The 26,854-nt window shown below is 37.4% G+C and overlaps 1 protein-coding gene across 1 annotated transcript in view; it reads right to left on the bottom strand.

The window, feature by feature from the left end:
• Positions 1–5,517: 5,517 nt before the first annotated feature.
• Positions 5,518–26,854, bottom strand: part of EFHB (EF-hand domain family member B) — a gene marked incomplete at both ends in the record, with an annotated part of 62,838 nt that continues 41,501 nt past the window's right edge. The window contains 5 exons of the mRNA XM_081283230.1: positions 5,518–5,730; positions 6,584–6,765; positions 8,565–8,777; positions 11,858–12,065; positions 25,748–25,902. Of these exons, the coding sequence (XP_081139356.1) occupies positions 5,518–5,730; positions 6,584–6,765; positions 8,565–8,777; positions 11,858–12,065; positions 25,748–25,902 (971 nt within the window). The remainder of the gene's footprint in view (positions 5,731–6,583; positions 6,766–8,564; positions 8,778–11,857; positions 12,066–25,747; positions 25,903–26,854) is intronic.

Here is a 26,854-nt window from a genome sequence, read left to right as displayed (position 1 = left end):
TGTTACTGCACACTGGTTAGAATGGCTAAAAACAAAATTTTTTTTAATTGATGACACAATATGCCAGCAAAGATTCCTGAATTGCTGGTGACAATGTAAAATGATGCAGCCATTTTGGAAAACAGACTTTTGGTTTCTTACAAAGTGAACTTTACATTTACGTATACATATACATAAACATATACAGCCAGAAATCCTAGCCATAGATATTTTCTCAACAGAAATGAAAGTATATGTTCATACAAAACCCATACATGAACATTTATAGCAGCTTTATTCAGAATTTTTTTAAAAACTAGAAACAACTCAAGTGTCTTTACCCGGTAAATAGATAAACATAGTACTGAGCAATAAAAAGAAGGTAGTACTCATCCATGCAATAACATGGATGGATCTCAAAAACATTGTACTAAGGGAAAGAAGCCAGTCTCAAAAAGCTACCTATTCCATGATTCCAGTTATATGATATTTTGAAAACGGGAAAAGTGTAGGGACAGAAAAGAGATGAGTGGCTACGAAGGGTAGGAATGGCACAGGAAAGACGTTTACTATAAAGAGACACAAGATAATTTTGAGGAGGGCCAGAATAGTTGAGTATTGTGTTTGTAAGGGTAGTTACACAATGTATGTGTTTGTCAACATGCAGAGAGACACACTGACAAGGCTGCATTTTACTGTACATAGATGCTACTTCAAGAATCCTTTTGATACCATTTTCCACAACACTAAAAACAATACCTAGAAATATTTGAAAAAAAATTAATGGAAGATGTATAATATCTCAACGTGGAAAACAAAATCCATTACTAAGATAAATAAAAGCTAAATAAATACATGGCTATGCCATACTTATTGTTCAGAAGTCAAAAAATTTCAACTCCCCCAAATGTATCTTTAGATTTAAAGCAATCACAGTAAAAATCCAAGCTGATTGAGTGTATGCATGTTTTAAAAAAAAAATGGAATGAGGATCTGTGCTTAAAGCATAGAACAAGTAATAGATAATAAGTATTTCTGAATTACCAAGAGCAGTAAACCAGTAGGAACTGGTCAAATTTATTCAAGTCAACAGCAGACATCCAGTTAATAAAATAAGAATCACAGAGATGAAGAACCTAGAAGATATAAATATACTGGTTACGTTAATAAACAGAGAACACAATGGTTCTTACAAATGAGATGAGCTAAGATCTGAATTAGGCCTTTTGATTAATATTTATTGAGCTAAAACTGTGCTAGGTGCTTACATAGGCTTTCTCTCTATAACCAACACAATTAGCTTACAAATTGAGAAGGCAGCCATTGTGATCTCCATCTTATAAATTAAGAAGCCACAGCTTTATAAGTTTAGATGTTTCACAAGGTCATCAATCCAGTGAATGACAGATTTGTTATTCACACCTATCACTACCAGTTTGCTGCTCAGGAGTAGTCTGATTGGTAAACCAAGATTGCTAAGTATAATAACACTTTGTGGTTCAGATGCATAGAGCAGTAGGCTGGGAGACGGTGTCATGCTGGGGACTATGATTTGCAACAAATGAAAATCAAGAAATCAGCAATTTGGTTTCTGATGCGATACAATTTGGGAAAGGGGTGGTTTTGTAACAAATAGTAGAGAAAAAACTAAATGATGAGTTAGAAAACATGGAAGGCATGAAGCTTGATTGAAATTACAGTTCATCATGCTTTATTAATATAGCCAAAGGTAAGAAAAGTGTCACAAGATGTTCATATTCTGTGTGAAAAGAAAATTCCTAGCTTAGGTACCTTACAGCCTCCAGAACATCATGTATAGCCATGTATGACTGCTTTATTCCAGTAGTCCATGAGATAAAATTGGGCTGGTTTCATAGTAGGGCCATTGGTTTTTTGCTAAAACCTGGTCAAAGATGCCTGCAGTTCATGCTAGTTGGGTTTACAAGTTAAAAACTGCTTCAGTGAAAAGATTGCACAGAAAAGACATCAAGCAAACAACAGAGATGCTGGTGTTAACTAAAGGTAAACTAGAGCTGGGCACAAGGGGTGCATAGCTGTAATTCCAGCTGCTCTGGAAGCTGAAGCAGGAGGATCGCAAGTTTGAGGCCAGCATGGGCAATTTAGGAGAACTTCCTTCAAAATAAGAAATAAAAAGGGTTGAAGGTGTAGCTCAGTGGTATAGCACCTCTGGGTTCAATCCTCAGTACTAAAAAAATATTTTTAATTAAAAAAATAAACTATAGATAGGGCTAGGGTTGTAGTTTAGTAGTGGAGCACTTGCCTCACATGTATGAAGCACTGGGTTCAATCCTCACCACCACATATAAGTAAATAAATAAAGGTATTGTGTCTATCTACAACTAAAAATATTTTTTTAAATAAATAAACTATAAAGGCTCCAGCTGACTAGATAGTAAGCAAAACCTCTGTGTCCTAAGACAGCCCTTGTGAAATTCTGGGCCAGACATTTGGCAGCTAACACTAGCTACTAGCCTACCACAGGAAGAGAAGGCCTCTGGATTCTGCCTGCTGCAAATAAACTGTAAATTTTTTGTTAAAACACTAGGTGTGCCCTATGAGGGCAGTGACTGCATGTTGCAGAGATCTAAAAAGAAGCATCAGAGGCAAAAATCCAGTTCTTGAAAAAAGAGTATTTCCATGTACATAAACCTAGATATTAGAAGGTGAAACTTTGAAATGACAATTCAACTACCTGATGCTACAGAGCACACAGCAAGGCTGAAACTTTTAAACAGGGCTTGCCCATGAAGTCTGTCACCCCAAAGTCATCCTGCATTCTGATCATGGAACAAACTGTCATTTAGCTTAATTTATGTGATTCAAGGATTGTCCCCCATCACTCATACCACTTTAGAAATTCACAGGAGAAAGCAAGCTTCAGAAGAAGTAGGTTTCTGAATCCTAGGCAATTTCAAAGCAAGAAGCAATGAAAATAGCCCCTGGACACAGGATTGAAGGTGCCAACTCGTAAGAGAATATTGACAGCAGGCTTCTATATAGATAGGCACTCAACAGAAATTTAAAGGAAAATAAAAATTTAGAGACATTGAATAGGCTGAGTGGGAAAGACAGGCATTTCAGAATAGACAGTTATGACCACATTGCTATTGCAAATTTCTAAACACTGTAAGAAGGAAATAATGCCTCAAAGGCCATTCTCCAAAAAACAAAAAGGAATCAGTCTACATAAACTTATTTTTAGCCCAGATATATAGTAAATGCATAATGCCAAGATTAACCTCATTTTTTCCACATTCATTTAAATCCATATGTCATGCTGATGGGCATCATGGGGAGGCTGAGTGATTTTCTCTATCTCCCTCCTTCAGATAAAGGGTCTGTCCTATGACTTTGGTGACATATACACTGGGTTCTAGAAACAGTTTTCACTGGGTAACTGCTCTCAGAGTTGAGGACTGACTTATCTCCTAAATATGGTGGGTGGTGAGAAATCTTTTATGTCATATTACACCTTGGCCTTCTAAAATGGAAGTTCATCAGAGGCCTAGAGTTAAGGGAATATGACTTTGGAAGTTGGATGGAACAAAGGTCATCCCAGTAAGAAGTCAGCCAGGATGCAGCTGCTACAGAAACCACACCTCTCCCCAGGTCCTCAAAGCTCCTGGATAGAGACTTGAGATGCAGAAAGGGGAAGATTGTTTCTTTGAATGTCCTAGCTCACTGGGCATTGAATTTTATTTTATTTTCAAATTCCTTTGAGTTCAATCTTCAGATCTAAATGGGCGAGAAGATTTAATATGTGGGCATTAATATCTCCCTGTTAATTTGATATCAAGAAGTTTATTCAAATTTTGAGCACCTCTATATTGATGTTTTATTACTAGAATATCCTTAAAGCTATCACTTATTCTCACTGCAGAGTCCTTAATACACTGTTGAACAATGTGATAGGCATAATTTAGGATGAGAAATAGAATAGAAAGTTAATTATTTTTCATTTATTTGGGTTTTTCTTTTATTCTGCTACTGGGGATTGAACTTGAGGCCTCACACATGCTGGCAAGCAGGCTAACACCAAACTACACCCTCCAGTCCCAATTTTCGGGCTTGTAAGCAGTTACCTTCAAGTTGAAAATGTTGAGTTCTGACCCATCTTACATCAAACCAGGGACAAAATCTAGATGGCCTACCAGTGATACAAGGAGGAAACACAAAGGAACAGAGATTGAGACTGGGGGAGTTGATTTTTTTTTAAGTGGGTTAGGACCATCATGAAAGATGGCTTATCCCTTTCCTCAAAGGCCAAGACCACATGGTTGCTTGGCTATAGACTGACTGTGTAAGCCTAGTTGGGTCAAGAGAACATAAATTTGGAAAACATTTGTGAGAGAATGATTACTCTCCAATCCTAATGTTTTCTTACATATAAAAAGAACTCCACTAAGAGGAAAAGAAAGACGGGAGGGATGCTCATGAAAATTGAAGGGAGGTCAGTAGAAGAGAGAAAGGGACCAGGGGGAGGAAGAAGGGAAGGGAAAGGGGAATTACTGCAGAGTGACATCGGCCAAATTACATTGTTATATTGTGTGCATGTACAAATATGTAACAATAAATCCCACCATTATGTACAACTATAATGGATAATTTTCTAAAATGAGGGGAAAAAAGAGTTCCATTAGCTATAATTCTCATTTATTCCTTTATATAAATAAATTTTAATGATAAATAACTTTTTAATGAAAAAGAAGAAATGTTAAAAAGTCAAGATCCTGTTTTTCTGGGAAAAAAAATACTGATAGAACACACATTACTGACCAGTTGATCGATTAAGTTATTACTGAAAAAGCTTCAATTGTGGATTCAACCCACACTGGTACCTATTTGACATGATATCACAATATCACCATCTCTACTCCATCTTGGCTTGGGCATCAAATTTGTATGACCAAAAGCCTAGACATGAGGGAATGGTTCAGCACAGTTTGCTACTAAAACCCTCTAAAGCTATATCTAATGGTTGGTGAGCTATACCCTCTTTAGATACATCAAGGACAACATGTTTCTCTCCTCACAGAAAGATATCAAGAACAAATAGCCATTATGTAATTGTTTGGAACCTGAGTTTGTGCTATCTAAATTCTGCTCCTTACAAGTTTGTTTTCCTCAGATGCTAATAAGACTAAAAGTCTGCTCAGATTCTTTTCATAATAAATCTTAATGAGAATAATGAAATGTTGGAGGCAAAATTTTATGAACATAGTATCAAAAACCAGACCAAATTTCAACCTTTATTTAATGTATGGAATTTTTAGGCCTCCTAAATATTATGTAATGTCTAATATCATTCTGAACTATGCCTTTGGTGAAGCTGAAGGTTAACTCTTTAAGCACTTGTCAAGTTGTAAAGTTCTTTGATGCTTTATAGAAAGCAACAAATTTTAAATTCCCAAATCTCATTTATTAGTAAGACACATGAAGGCATATGAGTCCTATTAGAGTGATTGCTGAATTCTCTCAAAAATCAGCATGAGTCAAACATTTTAGATGAACTCAGATTTAACTATTCTTTTGTTTAAATTCATAAACTCCAAAATTATCATGAGTTATTTTACACTTGCTCCGGTCTGCATGCTGTAGCTCATCCAGAACATTTCTGATGTTCTCCACGCACACTTCACCTCTGTGATGTTTTTTTGATGCAAGAGTCCATACATTTTCAAATTCTTCTTCAGAAAGATTCACACCAATGTTACATAATATCTCTGCAATCTAGAAAAAAAAAGTATTTTAAGACCACACCAAGATTTATGTGTTTTAAATTTCGTATTTAAAATCTTTTATAATATCTTAGACTATGGATATTTGTACTGAAAAAAAGTGTGTGTGTGTGTGTGTGTAGGGGTGTGTGTGTGTGTGTGCGTGTGCATGTGCGTGTGCATGTGTGTGTGTGTGTGTGTGTATGTTTGTAAATTTTTAAGAGGTCAACACTTCATCTGAAATCTCAAAAAGACATCCTCTGTCTCTTCCTATCAATTCTAGCTCTGAACATAATGAAAAGAGGCAGTTACTCCCTGGATTCCACCCTGTCCATGCCTGGCATTGGTGCCTGAGTGGCTATTGTGATCCAGCTGGTGGATCTCACTTTATAACTCCTCTAGGCAAAGGATCACCGGTGCTACAGGGGCCACATTTTCTGAGGCGGGGGAAAAAGATACATGGTCTGATATATGGTGTGGCAATAGTACAGAATATTTTAAATCAGTGATTACCTCAGATCATCTGGGACATATGATAGCAGTAGACAGGAAGGGTGGAAGAGTGGCCCTTCTTGTGCCTACTTTTTGGTGTTAGAAGCCCAAGGTCATAAGGATACTTCCACAAGAAGAGACAGATCTTTCCTTTTCCCAACTAAGAACAGTATTTAACTACTGAACGGTATCTGAATTGTACTAGAATGTCAAAACCAAATTGGACATTATTCATCAAAAATCCTATAATCAGGGATACTCTAGACTTTTATGATATAAAAGCTATACTTTTGAAAATAATAGTCACTGATAAGCAAACATTTCCATATTTGTTATCTATGAAATCGTCATTTCTTTCAAAGGGATTGCTGTACCTCTTCTTTTGATCTGGTCTTGAAGAAGTCTCTCTCAAACACTCCTTTCTGGGAAAAGATGGTAGGATATAGTAACGAATAAGCATTGCCCTCTTCTCCATAATTAGTTCTATCACTGACACGACGAATTCGAGGGGCAGGAATATCACATCGAACAGTTGGAACACCAAAGATGGGGTAACCTAGGTAATCCATGAGGGAGGAAAACGGGCATTAGGCACAGCCGTATGTGGCTACTGAGCACTTGAAATGTGACTATTCTGAATTGCAGGGTGTTATAAAAATAAAATTCAAACACTCTAGTACAAAAAGAAAAAAGGCAGCCAGGTGTGGTGGTGCACACCTATAGTCCCAGAACCGAGGAAGCTGAGGTGGAAGGGGACCTTGAATCCAGGAATTCAAAACCAGCCTGGGCAACATAGTAAGACTCTGCCTCAAAAAAGAAAAGAAAAAATGCAAAATATTTAATAGTTTGGTTAATTTAATAATTTAGGGAGTTGGTTTTCATTTGGGAGGAGTACTGGAGATTGAACCCAAAGCCTAATGCATACTAGGAAAGCACTCTATGATGGAACTACATTCCCCAGTCCTTTATTTTATTTTATTCTGTGACAGGGTCTCACTATACTACCTAAGCTTGACTTGAACTTTTTGACCTGCTACTCATCCTCCTGAGTAGCTAGGATTACCAGTGTCTACTACCACACCCCTGTCTATTTTCTTTCTTAATGTGGCTTTTTTTTTTAATGTACTAGAAAATTTTAAAGGCATACATGACTCCAATTACTTTTTTTTTCTTTCTTTTTTTTTTTTTTTTTTTTGGTACCAGTGGTTGAACCCAGGGTGCTCAACCACTGAGCCACATCCCCAGCCATTTTTTAAAATTTTATTTTGAGACAGGGGTCTCACCAAGTTGCTGAAGCTAACTTTGAACTTGCAATCCTCCTGCCTCAGCCTCCAGAGCCACTAGGATTACAGGTATCACTTATATTTCTATTGGAAAGCACTATTCTAAGGGATGTGGCATGATTTTGTACACTAAAATATACAGCACATCTACAAAAACAAATGAGAAAAATATATAAATCCTTCATCTTGTCCTTCATTCAAGAAAGTGATCTGGACCAATAGACTTTCTAAAAAATCAATATTCATGCTCAATTGAAATATGGGTGTCATGGTTTGAATCTTTCTCTCCCCAAATTCATGTGTCAAAGTTCCAACCCCCAGAACCTTAGAATATAATAACCATATTTGGAAATAAAATCATTTCAGATGTAGCTAAGTTGAGTTAGTACTGGAGTATGACAGGTCTCTAATTCAATAGGAAAAGCTTGGACAGAGACATACATACAGGAAGAACACCATGTGAAGAGGAAGGCAGAAATCAGGGTGATGTAGCAAAGGCCAAGACATGCCTAAGACTGCCAGCAAACCACCAGAAGCTAGAGAAGAGACATGGGACAGATTCTCCTGCAGAAGGAGCCAAACTTGCCAATATCTTGATCTCAGACTTCTAGCGTCTGGAACTGTGAGAAAATAAAAATCTGCTGCTGAAGCCACCCAGTTTGTGGTGTTTTGTTACAGCAGCCCTAGCAAACTAATACATAGGGTTTTAATATGTAGAGAAATGTCTTGAAAAAACTTTTAACTATTTTAAGGCAAAGAATCACATGGTTTGAAAGTGTTAAAATACATGGTTAAGCCTGAATTACTACAATGTATAACATTCAATGTTCTGATCTACGAGGGTTTCAATTTCATTAATATATAAAGAATCTTTTCACTTGAGTCATCATTAGCAATTCAGCCAACATCTATATGTGAGAGTTCCTAAGGGTTTAGAATATGGAGTCAAATGTAAGGTCCAAGCCTTCAAGAAATTTATAGTCTAATACAGAGGGAGTCTGGGGACAACGAAAAGACACAAAAGAATACTTCTGATCCTCATGAAACTTGCCAAATAATGTGACATACTTACAGATAGATGGGACAGCTCCTACAACTGCATTGATCTCAGAAGAAGTTGTCTTATAGTAGCTAGAAACTTTATCACTTGGTCTCAGAAGTGTCCGAACAACCTTTTTTGAGCTCCCTGGTTCTTTTAAGACAATATCCTCAGGTTTTATCAGGAGAGTTGGTTCAGATTCTTTCAAGTTAGCCTCAGCAGGATTTGCACAATCTGGTTTTTTACCTTTAAGAAAAACAAGGGGGAAAAAGTACAGGAATACAGGAATATGTTACTACTTGGTTCTTGCTGCTCTGCAACAAGATGAGTTTCTTGTTCAGTTTCTTCCTGGTAATGGAAAGTAAGCAGATATGAACCCAGTACTGATGCCAACACCCAATGTGCTACACCAGATAATCTGAACATGGCTCAGTGTTTCCTCTCACAACTCCATTTACTTTATTCTAGAATAAATCTTTCAAATCTGATAGATCAAAAGTAATTTTTCTCTTATTTATTTGTTATTAGAGCTTAGGAGTGGGGCATAGCTCAGTGTCGGAGCATTTGCCTAGAGGGGAGAGGCCCTAAGTTTGATCCCCACCACTGAAAAAAAAATAGAGAAAGAGAGGGTGGGAAAGAAAATGAGAGAGAGAGAAAACATACAAGCAAGCACTTGTTCTCATATTAACTTGGGTTGTTCTAGTCTACTGGAGTTGTTTCTAGAACTGTGTCCTAGGGAGAGGTAGAAGACATATTTGGAGTTAAATATTCAATACTTGATTGAAGGATCAGGAAATACGTATTACAACATCCAGAGAGGTGGTGAGAACCCACTGTGAGCTCAGGAACTGATTATATAACTAGCCTCTATAAATCAGTGTATAAAAGAAAAGCCGGGATGAGTGTGTAATTTAGTAATAGCCTGTAGGCTTAGCATGTGCAATGCCATGAGTTAAATCCCCAGCACCGAAGGAAAAAACAAATCTGATGTAGAACTGAAGTTGTAAGACAATATACTCTTTTACAGATTTGCTTTGGTAAGTCAATTCTCAAATTTAAGGAGTAAATTTATGAGATATCCTTTCCAAAGATCCGGTTACTCCACACACATACCACTAGAGGGTACTGTGGTGTTTCAATCACCCAAGGACTCAACAGGTTCAGGGACACACAAGAGTAGCAGAGGTGAGTGGTGCATCATTATCAAAGTCAGGTGGAAACGGGAAAAACAGAAAGAACACATCCCCTTAAAGTGTGCCTAATCCATGCCACCAAAGCATTCAGGTCCAGAGTTCCAGATTCTCTAACCCATTCCTATATCTAACAAAAAGCAGAAATCTGGACAGTGCGAAATTTGTTCCTCAGAACACTGCCTTAGGGTACCCACCCCTTTCCTTGAAAAGTCAGCAGTAAGACAGAATTTAACATATGAAAATTTCTGGCAAAACATTTCTGGGATCCTTCTGGGCCTACTGGCCCCTAACTTGCAGGTTCCCCCCTAAAATTTTAGAAGATAAAATCCTCAAGAACATCATTGACAATAGCTAATGAAGTTGGAATCCAAAAACAGGAACAACTTGAAGAACCATCTGGTTTGAAAATAGGCTTTTGCTCTCCCCCACTACTTCCTGAGTTGTGCCAAGAAGGAAAAAAAAAATGTCATCCACCTCTTTATTTCTGAGAGGATTGGGGTAGAGTTGTTTTCTACAAAATAAAAACTTAATTGGGTAAAGAAGATTCTGCTGCTTTCTGAATAGATAGAAATAAAGGCTGCACCAGACACACTGCGTAAGGGCTCACTCATGTCCTCAGTAGAAACCAAAATTTGGTTTTGGCCTTGCAGAAAGGTATGGTCCAGGAATAAAGGTAGAGCAGGGTGTGGCTCAGAACCTTAGTTCTTTTTGTTTCTTTTCCCCAAATGCTGGTATAGTCACTTTTTAGAGAACAGACAGACATTCCAAGGGGAAATAAAATTGTAAACAACCTTTTTAAAAAGTTAGTCCTCTCTACTAATAATCAAGTTACAAAAATTAAAGCAAATGAGGTATCATTATATATACCAACTAAATTATAATAATGTTTGAAGGTTGGAGTAAAACCTTCTCACAGCCTTGGCTGATAAAATTGCAAATTGGTAGAATCATTTAGAAAAGCAGAATGAAAATAAAGATAAGTTACTTCTGGGACAGACAATAATAACATTCATAAGAAATTAGATATAATTAGAAACAGAAAGCTTTTCCAGAGATGATAATCATAGCATTACCCATATTGCTTTTAAAATATCTGGAAACAACTTAGATTAGAGTGAAGAAATGGTTTAGTAAATCATAACACATAAGCATGAGGGAACTGAAAATGGAGCTTGCAGAAACCATAAAAGTATCTCTTCATTACACAGAAATTTAAAAGCTAAATTTTAAAAGTCAAATAAAAATGGTATGTTCATTGTTATTACAGAAATGTTTAAAATATATATGCATATCTATGTATATGGTTAGTGATATAAGAAGATAACATGTAAACTTGAAAATATTTGAATCAAAAAGTAATAATTATGATGTTTTTTCCTTTTTGTGTAGAATTTTAAAAATTAATCTTCTTACGTGAAATTCTATATCACTACTGAGTTTTCCTGGGTAAGGAGAGCTAATTACTCTTAAGACAATGGTTTTCAAACAGCTTTGTGAGGAACTATCAAATTTTGAGTTCCTACAAAGCTTTTTTTTTTTTTTGCTTTTAATTTTTCTTGATGAATAATACCTGGTTCCAAACTCAAAACATACAAAAACATACATTTTTTAAAAGTTTGTCTCAGATGATAGCACAATTTCAGCAACTGGAGCTGCTGAGGCAGGAGAATTGTAACTCAGAGGCTGGCCTCAGCAATTAGCAAGTCCCTGTCTCAAAATAAAAGTCATATATAGTATGTAGTTCAATGGTAAAACACCCTGGGTTCAAGTCCTCATACAAAAAAAAAAAAAAGTATGGGGGGTGGAGTCTCAAGTTGGATATATGGCTCAGCAGTAGAACACTGCTATAATATGCACTGAAGTCCAGGTTCAAAGCTCAGCATCACATAAAAAAAATAACATTGCTATCTTGTCCATCAGCCACCCAGTTCCTTCTTCCTGGAAATAATACATATTTTCAAATTCTTTCCTATTCTTCCACAGACATTCTATGTGTAAATAAGCAAATAAATAAAAATATGTATGTATTTTTTCCCTTTTATATAATATTCAAGTCGGTAAGGTCTGAGCACCTAAAAAATGAAAATGTAAAATTCCAGTTAAAAATTAAGCGAATCTTCACAACTTAAATACCTTTAATGATGACCCTCTCTTCATAATCTTTGAGAACCATTGTGTCTTTCCAGTTAAGAAAATTTGCAAATTCTAGGAAGTTAATCAGGCCATCATTATCCACATCACAGTAGTCAAACAGTTGGTCCAGGAGATTCTCATCTAAATGCAAGTTGGCCTGGTTACAAGCTTCCTGAAGCTCTGCTTTATCTATCATCCCATCTCTCTTCTGTTAGACAAAAAGAAAAAAATAATAATAACAAGATGAGCACTGTCTTCAAGAGCAGAATGACCTGATAAGAACAATTAGGGGAGGAAAAGTTTATTTGGGGGCTCAAAAGTTTATTTGGCTCTCAGAAATCTCAATCCATAGATGGCTGACTCTGTTGCTCTGGGTCTAAAGTGAAGCAGAACATTATGGTGGAGGAGTGGGGGGAGGGCGGGGAAGTGGCTCAGGGCATGGCCACCAGAAAGTAGAAAGACAGAAGTCCCCTCAACACAGACAAAATCTACCCTAAAGGCACACCCCCATCAATCCACGTCCTCCAGCCATACCCTACCTGCCTACAGTTACCCCACTTAATCCATATCAGAGAATTAATGAGCTGATTACATTAAGGCTCTCATAACCCCATCATTTCACCTCCAAACTTTCTCTCATTGTCTCACACATGAGCTTTGGGGGGATACTTGTATCTAAACAATAGCAATTATTTAGCTTAATAAAAAATAAATAGCTCTATTCCATAAATTCAAGAGTCTTAATTTTAACATAAGAGGTGGTATATACTAAGCAAAATTGATCCTCATTGAGACAATGTCATATACACATACAGTAACTTCAAACCTTGGTTGGAACAAGCAGGGTATGGCTCAGAACCTTAGTGTTTTTGTTGTTGTTGTTTGTTTGTTTGTTTTGTTGTTGTTTTGTTTTTGGGGGGTTTTTTCCATTTGTTTAATTTTTAGGTGCTGGGGATTGAAGCCAGAGCCTCCCAAGTGCTCAGAGTATGCTCTTTCACTAAGCTATATACACTCCCAGTCCCCATTCTATTTTAATCATGTTCTTTAAATCATGCTGTTTACACTAGGACTAAGCTGGAATAACCATGATATATGCTTGACATTTCATTTGACCAATGTTGTGTACAACATCTAGACAATTTTCCTTGCTTACAAGGTTTTTAACACCTTCCATGTTTCAATTGGGCAATAAATAATCCTTCGTTGCATTGCTTATTAATGAGAAATTGAAAAGGTAGTTGCAAGACAAAGAACAGGGAGATCGATTCAAAGACCAGGTTTTCTTGGCTAAAACTCTGATGGGCAAGAGGAGATGCTACCCATCCATCAAGCCCCTATTGTAACAATGACCATTCAATTTCATTCTGGCAGGGAAAAGGGAGGAATGTTTCCTTTCAGATAAGAGTTAAAGACAAAAGTACTTGCATAAGTATGAAGGGAGGGGGCTTTATGAGGGCTCTGAGCAAAAATTTTGGATGATTTCTTGGGAGAAGAAGCAGAGAATATAATGCCTGTTAAGGAAGAATGACAATAACCAGGGCATCTTACCACTTGGCCCCTCCTGCAGTCTATCAAGCTGATCTTAAAGCCATTCAGAGATGATGGTAAAGATCTGAGCTCTTCATTTTTGTGGTGTGTGTGTGTGTGTTTGGCAGTGGATTTTGGCTGCTATAAGAGAGTTTTGGCTCCTTCAGAGAGATTTCCCTGAAAGGGAAAAACTCCCAAGGGAAATCATGAATGAATCACTGAGTAGTAGTATTCAGGTTCAAACTGCCCAGGCTTGGATTTACCATGCTGATGGAGGTGATCCCCTGAAGAAAAAGAAGTGACTCAATGAGACAGACCCAATAAATTCCAGATAATTATTGCAGTCAGACCTGCAGCCCTGGGAAAGATCCCTAAGTCTTATGTTGAAACAAAATGTGAACTTAAAACACATTATCTTGACAATGGAGTTATAAATGTCCTAGATTAATGTAGACTACTTTATAAAAATTTCTACTGCAAGCCCAAGTTAACCAAAAATATAAACCCCATATCTGTGACTGAAAAGTAATGGGGGAAGGAGTGCTGTTAAATCAAGAAGTCCACAAAAATAAAATAGATGTGCTAATAATAATAGCTTTGCTGACTAATACAGGAATTTGTCTAGACTGAAAAAAAATGATGGTTTTGTTTCATTGAACTGTGAACAACCGCAATACCACTCAAAACTCAAGATAAATACTTCTTATTTCCTAGTTCAGAGACAGTCTATCTCTGTGCAGCCTTGATCCCCTCTTTTCCTGTACCCTAACTACAGCTCCTTTATGGAGAAAAGTGACTAGAGGAATGGGACCAAGGTCTTCCAGTCACCAAGAGGTCAAAGGCCACATCTGTCCAAGTATGCTGTAGAACTTCAAAGTTGGGAAGGGGTAGTGAGGACTCAAATTTTTATGCCTTTGAATGTAGGCACCAAAGTCTGTATTCAATTCAATACTTTGTTCCAGGGTGGGGAGAAAGTGATACTGGATTTAGCTAGTACAATTGGACAGGGTTCACAGAGAAGAACAAAAGCCAACTACAGGGCTGAGGGTGTAGTTCAGTGATAGAGTGCTCGCCCTGATTTTCAATCCCCAGCGCGCACACTCACAAATTAAGCCAACAGTGAATTATTATTGATGAATATGTAATTGGTATTGATGTTCTCCATGCCTGGATTGTGATGTCTCATAAGTGCCAGAGATTGCCCTGATTAAGAAAAGTTGCATGTAGAAAACTGCAGTACATTTAGAGCCCCATAACTCTACTGACCCTTTAAGCTATAAGTCTCTGTTACAGGTCATTTTGCCAATTAGAAGCTCTGGAAAGTAAAGACAATCTTCACTTAGAGGTGCACCTCAAGGTTTAAGACACATTGTCTCCTGCTACTTTTTGAAAAGCAGCTAAGCCTATTACTGGGCTCTTGTTGGAACTGACACTAGACCCCTGGCAGCCTTGTGAGTCTCCAGCCTGGTAATCATTTTGAAGTGGGTCAACTTGGACTCAATGACGTACAAAGTGGAAAGGATCCAACAAGCCTCATTTGTCAGGTGGAAGTGGCATGTTCAAGAATGATATAGGAGCTGGGGATGGAACTCAGTGGTACAACATTTGCCTGAAGCATGTTGAGACCCTTGATTCAATCCCCTGCCCAGCTAAAAAAAAAAAAAAAAAAAGAAAGAAAGAAAGAAAGAAAAAGGAAAAAAAATGCAGACATCCTTGCCCCAATAACACATGAGCTTTATATGAAAAAGGATAGTAATCTTTAGGAAATTTTTTATTTGCCATTCTGCCACTAAAGAAAAGCCACTGGTTCAAAAGGGCCTGAGCTGGACATAGTGGCACATGTCTATAATCCCACAGCTCGGGAGACTGAGGCAGGAGGATCACAAATTCAAAGCCAGCCTCAGCAAAAGCAAAGTGCTAAGCAACTTAGTGAGACCCTGTCTCTAAATAAAATACAAAATAGGTCTGGGGATATGGCTCAGTAATTGAGTGTCCCTGAGTTCAATCCCTGGTCTCCCCTCAAAAAAAAAAATGGGGGGAGGACTTGAATTCACAGAGGCTCCTCTGAATGCCTGAGCTTCTCTGATTATTTGCTTAAGCTGAAACTTGGTGGCCTTCACTGGGCTTCTGTGGCTTTCAAAACCAAAGTTAGCATACAAAGGACCAAAACTGGATATAGGCACAACTCAGCAGTAAGATCTAAAAGCCATTCTCATAGCTTGGGCCATAATAAAATATGTTACATCATTACTGAGTTGGGCCATTGCCAGAGGTCCTCCTGTTTAGTTTGCTACTTGAAAGCTACATACTCCCAGATTCAAGACACACTTCTTTTAGTTGCTAACTAACTGAACCATCTGAATAATTCAAGTTGATATTCACAATAAGAATTTATTCTCTGAGGAAATGATTGGAATTAAATTGTTAATCAAGCCTGAACCATTCAGATTGCTACCATTGCTGCCTGGGCCCATAGTTGTGCCAGTCCTGACATCACACATGTTATTACAATAGAACACAAGATAAAGGACTGTATATTTTGAATGCAGAAACTTCCACTACAAGCAAAAAAAAAAAAAAATGACTCCTGCCCAAAAAATGCCCCATCTGTCTCATGGTCAGAGAAGACACACCACACACAGATGTGGCCCCCATGCTCACAACCGACAATGTTGAACTTTGACCTCCTCTCAGAATATCAGTGGTGTGTCTACCAAAGTTGACACTTTTTCAAGTTATGGTATAATCAGCTGACTCCAGTCACAATAGTGAAGCAATTGAAATTAATCTGAGGCTTTTTTTTTTTTTTTTTTTTGCTTTTCTGGACCATTTTTAATACAACAATGAAGCTGTTAAGGTATTCAATAAACCTTTCTTCCTCTTTACCATCCACTTCCATCTAGTATTATTGAGCATTAGAATGGCATTCTCAAAAATTATTTACCTTTTTTATCAGCTCTTGGTAACTTTTACCTTAGTAAAAAGTAGTTTAGCTGTTCCCAGAAAGGAATCATCTTATCGCAACTGCTTCCACAATAAAAGGGGTGTGGGTTATAAAGGCCTATTTTGAAAGTGCAGGGTTCTGTCTTGACCATTGCTGTTCATTGTACATCTTTTTTCCCCCATTAGCAACCTCAGGCCAATCTGGTCGATCCTCCTCTTTGTAGCAACCAGGCATAAAAAAGGATTCTAATGGTTGGAGACACAGTTCAGTGGTAGAGTATGCTTAGCAAGCACAAGGGTCTGGGTTAAATCCTCAGCACCACACACACACACACACATACACACACTCACACACACAAAAAATATTCTGGAGATACAAACTTAATTTCATCTCAGCATTTCAGCCACCTGATACTTTGTTGGGTTAACATAGTCCTAGTCAAAAAGAGTAATAATGCCTTGACTGAGCGCATTGCTCACCCAGTCTTTCTATAGAAGCCAAAACAGGGAATGAAATGGGTGTCTGGAACTTTTCCAAAATCTCCTCATCCTTCTTATAACTGACCTTTCCAGACCAAATGTCTAGGTGGAAATAGGGAATGAATGGAGAAATGTGAAGTTTACAGTTGCTGCAATGAGACGCATGGACCTCATGGTGATGGAAGGAAAATAGCAATCGGGCCCTTAGAGAAAGAACGCCTTAGACCTGGAATGTTCAGGGGAGTGAAAGACATTATTTAATCTTTCAGACCACCCCAGGGAGGCTTCATGTGAAGAAAAATGCTGTGGAGTAGCTCTATCAAACTGTTAGAAGCACCATAAGTTTAAATGACAGCCAAGAATTTCTATCCATAATTTGAATGCCATTCTCCTCAATCTTACTACTGAGAATTCTATTGGAAACAACAGAGAATAACCTTAGTGACTGTTCCCCCCTCATGGAACACCTTTGGAGATCTTTCTCAACCCCATTTTCTTTCATTGCATGGAGTGACTGAAAACCATCATTCCACAAGGTAAATCAATGTCATCAACTAGCAAATACCATTGGCTGGTGGCACAGACAAGTAGGAAGTTGAATAGACGGTCTACAAGCAGCCCCTCCAGAAACAAGAACTGGATGCAATTATTGAATTTAGCTGAGAACCCTAAGGCCTACCAGCGAAATTTATTTTAGGAGATTATTTTAGTTTTAAGTTAATGATATTTACATATTGGCAAAGAATGTATTCCTTAAGTAAGCACAAATTACTGAGTTCTACACATGCTTAATTAGACAATTAATTGGAAGAGAAAAATTGTCAACTGATTTCCATCATGAATTACATTGTCTGTAATATCCAAGAGCCAATATCCCTACTTGTAATTTTGAATTTATCATAGTGCTTGGCGCCAATTCTACTCTAGTGCTGTGCTCTATTTGTTTAACAACTGGCTGTTTGGAGGCTGTGGTGAAAAGAAGCCTTGATTTGTAGCAGTTGCTGCTGTCCGTGGTATAAATACTTTCATCAGGGCTAATTTCTAACTACCGTTGGGATGTCACATGGCTTGCAAACTTCCTGAAAATTTAACAATATGCTCTCTCAAAGCCAGCTCTAGCATTCCACTGGTACTCTAATTTATGATTAACTCCTCGAGATGTGAAGTTCCCTAAGTGGAAAGTCTATACATTATCCAGAATAAAGCTTGATCTGCTGGCCAAGACACATAGAATTAGAATTATCTTTTTATCTGGTTTTGACTTTATGAGATGAAATGCTCTTGAATAAGTCTCCTGTGCATGTTCATCCATTTCCCAGTAACTTAATGAGAAAATTCCTCACCCTCAATTGTCTTTGACATTATCTTGGACTTTCTGGTCTCTGGAATTCATGTGAATTTTAACGTCAACTTATCAAGCTCTACAAGACTATTCTCAGAATAAGGACATTGAAGTCATCCTTAACAAGTGGCTGAGGACACATCATCCTGGTTTCCTAAAACCTGCTCCTCCTGCATCTTGATTGGTCCATCCAGAGTCCAGTTCTGCGTCAATGCCTTTTCATGCAGGTGAATATGGCTGCAGACAGCACATCTGCTTTGTTATAAACAAAAGTGGAGACCTACCCTTTGTGACTGAGTAGTTGAGTGGAGGAGATAACTTCACTGAAACATGCGGCTACAGCATCAAATAAATTTATAGGAGTAAACAGTAACTCAGCAGTCAAACAGAACAAGAAGTAACATGAGCAGCTTCAAAAAGCAAGGAAGAAAAGGAGTACAAACAATGCAGGACAGCCTAAATATTCAGGAGGACCTAGAGTCATCAGAAAAATGGTCATATAAAGAACTCAAGGAACACCTTAGAGAGATGGAATGGAACCTTAAAGAGGATACAAGACAGCAAATTCAAGCAGCAAAAGAACACATTGAGAATGAATTACATAAACAGATAAAAGAAGAAGTTAAGCATCTTTATCAGGAGATAGAGATTATAAAAAATAATCAAACAATAATTCTAGAAATGAAGGAAACGATAAACCAAATTAAAAACTCAATTGAGAGTATCACTAACAGAGTGGAGCAAGTAGAAGCCAGAACATCAGAGAATGAAGACAAAATATATCATCTTGAAAACAGTCTAGCCAACTCAGAAAGGCTGGTAAAAATTCACAAGAAAAACATCCAAGAGTTATGGGATAACATAAAAAAAACAAACTTACGAGTCATCGGGATAGAAGAAGGTACAGAGATCCAAACCAAGGGAATGAGTAACCTGCTGAATGAAATAATTACAGAAAACTTTCCAGAAATAAAAAAGGAAACAGATATACAAATTGAAGATGCATACACGAAACCGAGCACACAAAATCACAGTAGACCAACGCCAAGACACATTGTTATGAAGATATCCAATATACAGAACAAAGAGAAAATATTAAAAGCTACAAGAGAAAGGAGACAGATTACATTCAGGGGTAAACCAATAAGGTTAACAATGGATTTTTCATCACAGACACTGAAAGCAAGAAGGTCATGGAACAATGTATTTCAAACACTGAAAGACAATGGATGCCAACCAAGAATTCTATTTCCAGCAAAATTAAGCTTCAGGTATGACAATAAAATAAAAACCTTTCATGATAAACAAAAGTTAAAAGAATTTGCAGCCAGAAAACCAGCATTGCAAAGCATTTTGAGCAAAACACTACACGAGGAAGAAATGAAAAACAATAACCAAAACCATCAGTGGGAAGTGCCTCAGTAAAGACAGAAGGTGAGGGGAAAGATAATCATGGAGAAACAAACTAAATTTTTTTTAAAAAAGGATAAACAATCAAACATGGATGGAAGTACAAACCATATATCAATAGTAACTCTGAATGTTAATGGCATAAACTCTCCAATAAAGCGACATAGGCTGGTATCATGGATTAAAAAAACAAATCCAACAATATGCTGCCTCCAGGAGACACATCTGATTGGAAAAGACATACACAGGCTGAAGGTGAAAGGATGGGAAAAAATATACCACGCACATGGTCCTCATAAGCAAGCAGGAGTGGCCATCCTCATATCGAATAAAATCGACTTCAAGACTAAGTTAATCAAAAGGGATAAGGAAGGACATTATATACTGTTAAAAGGAACCATTCACCAACAACACATAACAATTATCAATATTTATGCACCAAATAATGGTGCTGCGACATTCATAAAACAAATTCTCCTCAAGTTCAAGAATCAAATAGACCACAACACAATAATTATGGGTGACTTCAACACACCTCTCTCACAATTGGACAGATCCTCCAAACAAAAGTTGAATAAAGAAACTATAGAACTCAATATCACAATCAATAACCTAGACTTAACTGACATATATAGAATATATCAACCATCATCAAATGGATATACTTTTTCTCAGCAGCACATGGATCCTTCTCAAAAATAGACCATATATTATGCCATAGGGCAACCCTCAGTAAATATAAAGGGGTGGACATAATACCATGCATTTTATCTGATCATAATGGAATGAAACTGGAAATCAATGATAAAAGAAGGAAGGAAAAATCCTACATCACATGGAAAATGAACAATATGTTACTGAATGATCAATGGGTTACAGAAGACATAAAGGAGGAAATCAAAAAATTCTTAGAGATAAATGAAAATACAGACACAACATATCGGAATCTATGGGACACAATGAAAGCAGTTTTAAGAGGAAAATTCATCGCCTGGTGGTCATTCCTGAAAAAAAGAAAAAAACAACAAATAAATGAGCTCACACTTCATCTCAAAGCCCTAGAAAAGGAAGAGCAAAACAACAGCAAATGTAGCAGAAGGCAAGAAATAATTAAAATCAGAGCGGAAATCAATGAAATTGAAACAAAAGAAACTATTGAAAAAATTAACAAAACTAAAAGTTGGTTCTTCGAAAAAATAAAAAAGATCGACAGACCTTTAGCAATGCTAACGAAGAGAAGAAGAGAGAGAACTCAAATTACTAACATACGGGATGAAAAAGGCAATATCACAACAGATGCTACAGAAATACAGAAGACAATTAGAAATTATTTTGAAAACCTATATTCCAATAAAATAGAAGATAGTGAAGACATCGATAAATTCCTTAAGTCATATGATTTGCCCAGACAGAGTCAGGAGGATACACACAATTTGAACAGACCAATATCAATGGATGAAATTGAAGAAGCCATCAAAAGACTACCAACCAAGAAAAGCCCAGGACCGGATGGGTATACAGCAGAGTTTTACAAAACCTTTAAAGAAGAATTAATACCAATACTTTTCAAGTTACTTCAGGAAATAGAAAAAGAGGGAGCTCTGCCAAATTCATTCTATGAGGCAAACAACACCCTAATTCCAAAACCAGACAAAGACACTTCAAAGAAAGAAAACTACAGACCAATATCTCTAATGAACCTAGATGCAAAAATCCTCAATAAAATTCTGGCGAATCGAATACAAAAACACATCAAAAAAATTGTGCACCATGATCAAGTAGGATTCATCCCTGGGATGCAAGGATGGTTCAACATACGGAAATCAATAAATGTTATTCACCACATCAATAGACTTAAAGATAAGAACCATATGATTATCTCGATAGATGCAGAAAAAGCATTCAACAAAGTACAGCATGCCTTTATGTTCAAAACATTAGAAAAACTAGGGATAACGGGAACTTACCTTGACATTGTAAAAGCTATCTATGCTAAGCCTCAGGCTAGCATCATTCTGAATGGAAAAAAGTTAAAGGCATTCCCTCTAAAATCCGGAACAAGACAGGGATGCCCTCTATCACCACTTCTATTCAATATAGTTCTCAAAACACTGGCCAGAGCAATTAGACAGACTAAAGGCATAAAAATTGGAAAAGAAGAACTTAAATTATCACTATTTGCAGATGACATGATTCTATACCTAGAAGACTACAAAGAAACTACTAGAACTAATAAATGAATTCAGCAAAGTGGCAGGTTATAAAATCAACACGAATAAATCAAAGGCATTTCTGTATATCAGCAACAAAACTTCTGAAATGGAAATGAGGAAAAACACTCCATTCACAATATCCTCAAAAATAATAAAATACTTGGGAATCAACCTAACAAAAGAGGTGAAAGATTTATACAATGAAAACTACAGAACCCTAAAGAGAGAAGTAGAAGAAGATCTTAGAAGATGGAAAAATATACCCTCTTCATGGATAGGCAGAACTAACATTATCAAAATGGCGATATTACCAAAAGTTCTCTATAGGTTTAATGCAATGCCAATCAAAATCCCAACGGCATTTCTTGTAGAAATAGATAAAGCAATCATGAAATTCATATGGAAAAATAAAAGACCCAGAATAGCAAAAGCAATTCTAAGCAGGAAGTGTGAATCAGGCGGTATAGCGATACCAGTTTTCAAACTATATTACAGAGCAATAGTGACAAAAACAGCATGGTACTGGTACCAAAATAGGCGGGTGGACCAATGGTATAGAATAGAGGACACAGAGACTAATCCACAAAGTTACAACTATCTTATATTTGATAAAGGGGCTAAAAGCATGCAATGGAGGAAGGATAGCATCTTCAACAAATGGTGTTGGGAAAACTGGAAATCCATATGCAACAAAATGAAACTGAATCCCTTTCTCTCGCCATGCACAAAAGTTAACTCAAAATGGATCAAGGAGCTTGATATCAAATCAGAGACTCTGCATCTGATAGAAGAAAAAGTTGGCTCCGATCTACAGATTGTGGGGTCGGGCTCCAAATTCCTTAATAGGACACCCATAGCACAAGAGTTAATAACAAGAATCAACAAATGGGACTTAATTAAACTTAAAAGTTTTTTCTCAGCAAGAGAAACAATAAGAGAGGTAAACAGGGAGCCTACATCCTGGGAACAAATTTTTACTCCTCACACTTCAGATAGAGCCCTAATATCCAGAGTATACAAAGAACTCAAAAAATTAGACAATAAGATAACAAATAACCCAATCAACAAATGGGCCAAGGACCTGAACAGACACTTCTCAAAGGAGGATATACAATCAATCAACAAATACATGAAAAAATGCTCACCATCTCTAGCAGTCAGAGAAATGCAAATCAAAACCACCCTAAGATACCATCTCACTCCAGTAAGATTGGAGCCACTATGAAGTCAAACAACAACAAGTGCTGGCGAGGATGTGGAAAAAAGGGTACACTTGTACATTGCTGGTGGGACTGCAAATTGGTGCGGCCAATTTGGAAAGCAGTTTGGAGATTCCTGGGAAAGCTGGGAATGAAACCACCATTTGACCCTGCTATTGCCCTTCTCGGACTATTCCCTGAAGACCTTAAAAGAGCATGCTACAGGGATAGTGCCACATCGATGTTCACAGCAGCACAATTCACAATAGCTAGACTGTGGAACCAACCCAGATGCCCTTCAATAGATGAATGGATAAAAAAAATGTGGCATCTATACACAATGGAGTACTATGCAGCAATAAAAAATGACAAAATCATAGAATTTGCAGGGAAATGGATGGCACTAGAGCAGATTATGCTTAGTGAAGCTAGCCAATCCCTAAAAAACAAATACCAAATGTCTTCTTTGATATAATGAGAGCAACTATGAACAGAGCAGGGAGGAAGAGTAGGAAGAAAAGATTAACATTAAACAGAGACATGAGATGGGAGGGAAAGGGAGAGAAAAGGGAAATTGCATGGAAATGAAGGGAGACCCTCATTGCTATACAAAATTACATATAAGAGGTTGTGAGGGGAATGGGAAAATAAACAAGGAGAGAAATGAATTACAGTAGATGGGGTAGAGAGAGAAGATGGGAGGGGAGGGGAGGGGGGATAGTAGGGGATAGGAAAGGTAGCAGAATACAACAATTACTAATAGGGCATTATGTAAAATTGTGGATGTGTAACCAACGTGATTCTGCAATCTGCATTTGGGGTAAAATTGGGGGTTCATAACCCACTTCAATCTAATGTATGAAATATGATATGTCAAGAGCTTTGTAATGTTGTGAACAACCAATAAAAAAATAAAATAAATTTTAAAAAAAAGAATAAAGCTTGATGTATTATGGGTGTTCAATAAATAATAGAATTAATTTTATACGCCAAGAAGATTCACTTAGGAAATCATAGTTTATTTGCACTGTTCTACTTTTTTTTCCTACTAAATTAAATCTGGGCATCCAACAATATCAGATTCAAATAATCAAAAATTATCCTACAGCTGTACCAGAACAACAGCTTATTACCCTCTCAGTAAAAAGCTCCTTAAGGACACTGAGCACTATATTGTGCATATTAAAAGTTAACTGTTTAAAAGGTATACCAGCATTAAATAATTTTCAGTAATTTCCTCCCTGCTTAATTTAATTTTATCACAAGGAATATGCTTGGTGGTTTACTCAGATAATCAACAGCTATTAAGAAGATCGTTATTTCCTATAATTGCATTGAAAATGAAGAATTTTTAAAAGCAAAGTACTAGGTGTGAATGCAGGTTCTCTTATTCATGTCACTACTAGGTAAATTTCCTCTACCATGATATTTATGAGATATCTACATTTGAGTGAAAAGGAGCTGAGCCACAACTCAATATTTGGAATACATGTGGGAGCCCTAGGCTTAATCTCCAGCACCATAGAAAGGGGGGAAAGTTATAACAGATTAGAAGTTGAAAGGTGCTTATTTTAGCTTACTTTTTTAAAATTTTTTGAAATTATCTATTAATAGTAATTGGTTTCTATCAAAAGCTAACCAGTTGGGCTGGGGATGTGGCTCAAGCTGTAGCGAGCTCGCCTGGCATGCGTGCGGCCCGGGTTCGATCCTCAGCACCACATACCAACAAAGATGTTGTGTCCGCCGAGAACTAAAAAATAAATATTAAAAATTCTTAAAAAAAAAAAAAAAAGCTAACCAGTTGTATACTTGTGTTTTCTTTGAACACAGTTTTGTAGTAGTATTTTGGAAATAGGTGAGTACTTGTTTGTAGGTGTTTATTCCCACATGATTAGTACAATTTGTGGGGAAAAGGACAGTACTGAGAATCAAAAACAAGGCCTCTACTGAGCACAACAACACACACCTGTAATCTCAGCTACTGGGGAGGCTGAGGCAGAAGGATCACATGTTCAAGTCCAGCATGGGCAACTTAGTGAGACCCTGTCTCACAATAAAAAATAAAAGGACTGAGGGTGTAGCTCAGTTGTAGAGCACTCCTGGATCCAAAATAAATAAATTAAATTAATTAAATAAAACGGAAAGCACACCCTGCTCCTCTAGGGAAAGACATTCTAAGCATGAGTTGGACCTAGATGAAGGCACAATGTGAACATGTTCAGATTAAGGTGTAGACTGTCAGATCTTCCCCAGGAATCCGGAGATGTACCCTCCTCCTTGATCCTAACACACTGCAGTTTAGTTATCTACAAAAAAAAAAAAAAAAAAAAAAAAAAAAAATGGTTCTCAAACTTGAATGTGCAACAGGATCACCTGGAATGCTTGTTAACATTGCTGAGCTCCATCCCAGAGTTCCTAATTCAGTTGATCTGGGGTAGGCCTTGGAATGTGCATTTCCAACAAGTTCCCAAGAATGCTGATAGTGGTAAAGAACCTCATTTTAACCACCAAATAATTACACCAGGGATCAGCAACATTTTTTGTAAAAGCCAAGTAATAAATATTAATCTCTGTTGTTAGTATTCAATTCTGCATATGTAAGACAAAATAAGCCACTGATGATACTTACAATAACACAGACACAGCTGTGTTTCAAATAAACTTTCTTTACAAAAACAAGGGGTGGAATTGGCGAAGTGTGCTGACTCCCATCTACACAAACCCGCTGGGATTTGTCCGCCCATGCGTGTACCAAAAGCTCTGCTCTACTACTAGCCTTGTCATAGTGCCTGAAGGCTTCCAGCAAACTGTCAAAGTTTTGGTAATTAAATTTCTTCAAGTGATGTTGAACTGCAGCAATCAGGGCTCGCACTCTGTCCTTCCCTCGAAGATATTCGCCTGGAGATCTATTATGGATCAGATCACCAACTCCTATTGAAGAAAAAAAATGTCTTTTATGTGAATTTAAAGCCTGTGGATATTATTTTCATATTTAAACAGAGAGAGATCTAGCAACCTCTGTGAATGAAAAACTCATATTCAACACTGATGCTATTAAATGCAGCATGCCAGAAAATCCTTGTGTGTGAAAAAAAGCACATAAATTGATAAATATTTCTGTTGTATGTCACTTCTCTCTTCAAGAAAAAAAATCAAAAAAAACATGAAGTTTGTGGGGGCATCATCAGCCCCATTCAGCTATCAAGTCCTTCACTAAGATATTGAAGCCCTTGCTTGACTACCTCTTGGGCAACATTTGTCTACAATGTTGAAGATCTGAAAACTTGGATTGATTTTAAGTAGGAGCCACTTAGTGTATCTGGGTTTGGACCCTTATGAAAATTAAACTCAAATTCCCTATTGCCAGCCAAATGCAGTGGTGCATGCCTATGATCCCAGCTACTAAAGAGGCTGAGGGAGAAGAATCACAAGTTGAAGGCCAGCCTGGGCAGCTTAGTGAGTCCCTGCCTCGGAAAAAAAAAAAAAAAACTTAAATGACTAGAGATATACTTTATCAGTATAGCATTTGCCTACTATGCACAAGGGCCTGGGTTAAGTCTTCAGTGGGAGGGAGGGAGGGAGGGAGAGAGAGAGAGAGAGAGAGAGAGAGAGAGAGAGAGAGAGAGAGAATATCACTATTCCCTCCTAGTTTCCAGGTGCTGTATGGTCTGCATACCATGTTCCCATTTCTCAGTTCTGCTTCCCCCTGTACCACTAGTGTCACTAGAGGCCTGTCCCCACCCATTGTTTGAGAGAGATGTAGAAAGACTTTGACAGTCAGGGCCAGATGGCAAGTGAGGAGGTTGGGGGCAGTGCCAAAACAAAGGATATTGAGACAGTCTTCTGGAGAGGTCAACTTCCTGCTTGAGGAAAGTCCTCATGG

The sequence above is a fragment of the Spermophilus citellus genome (genome assembly GCF_964194105.1).
Source record: "Spermophilus citellus genome assembly, chromosome: 3".
Taxonomy (NCBI): domain Eukaryota; kingdom Metazoa; phylum Chordata; class Mammalia; order Rodentia; family Sciuridae; genus Spermophilus; species Spermophilus citellus.
This window is presented reverse-complemented; position numbering and strand designations above follow the sequence as displayed.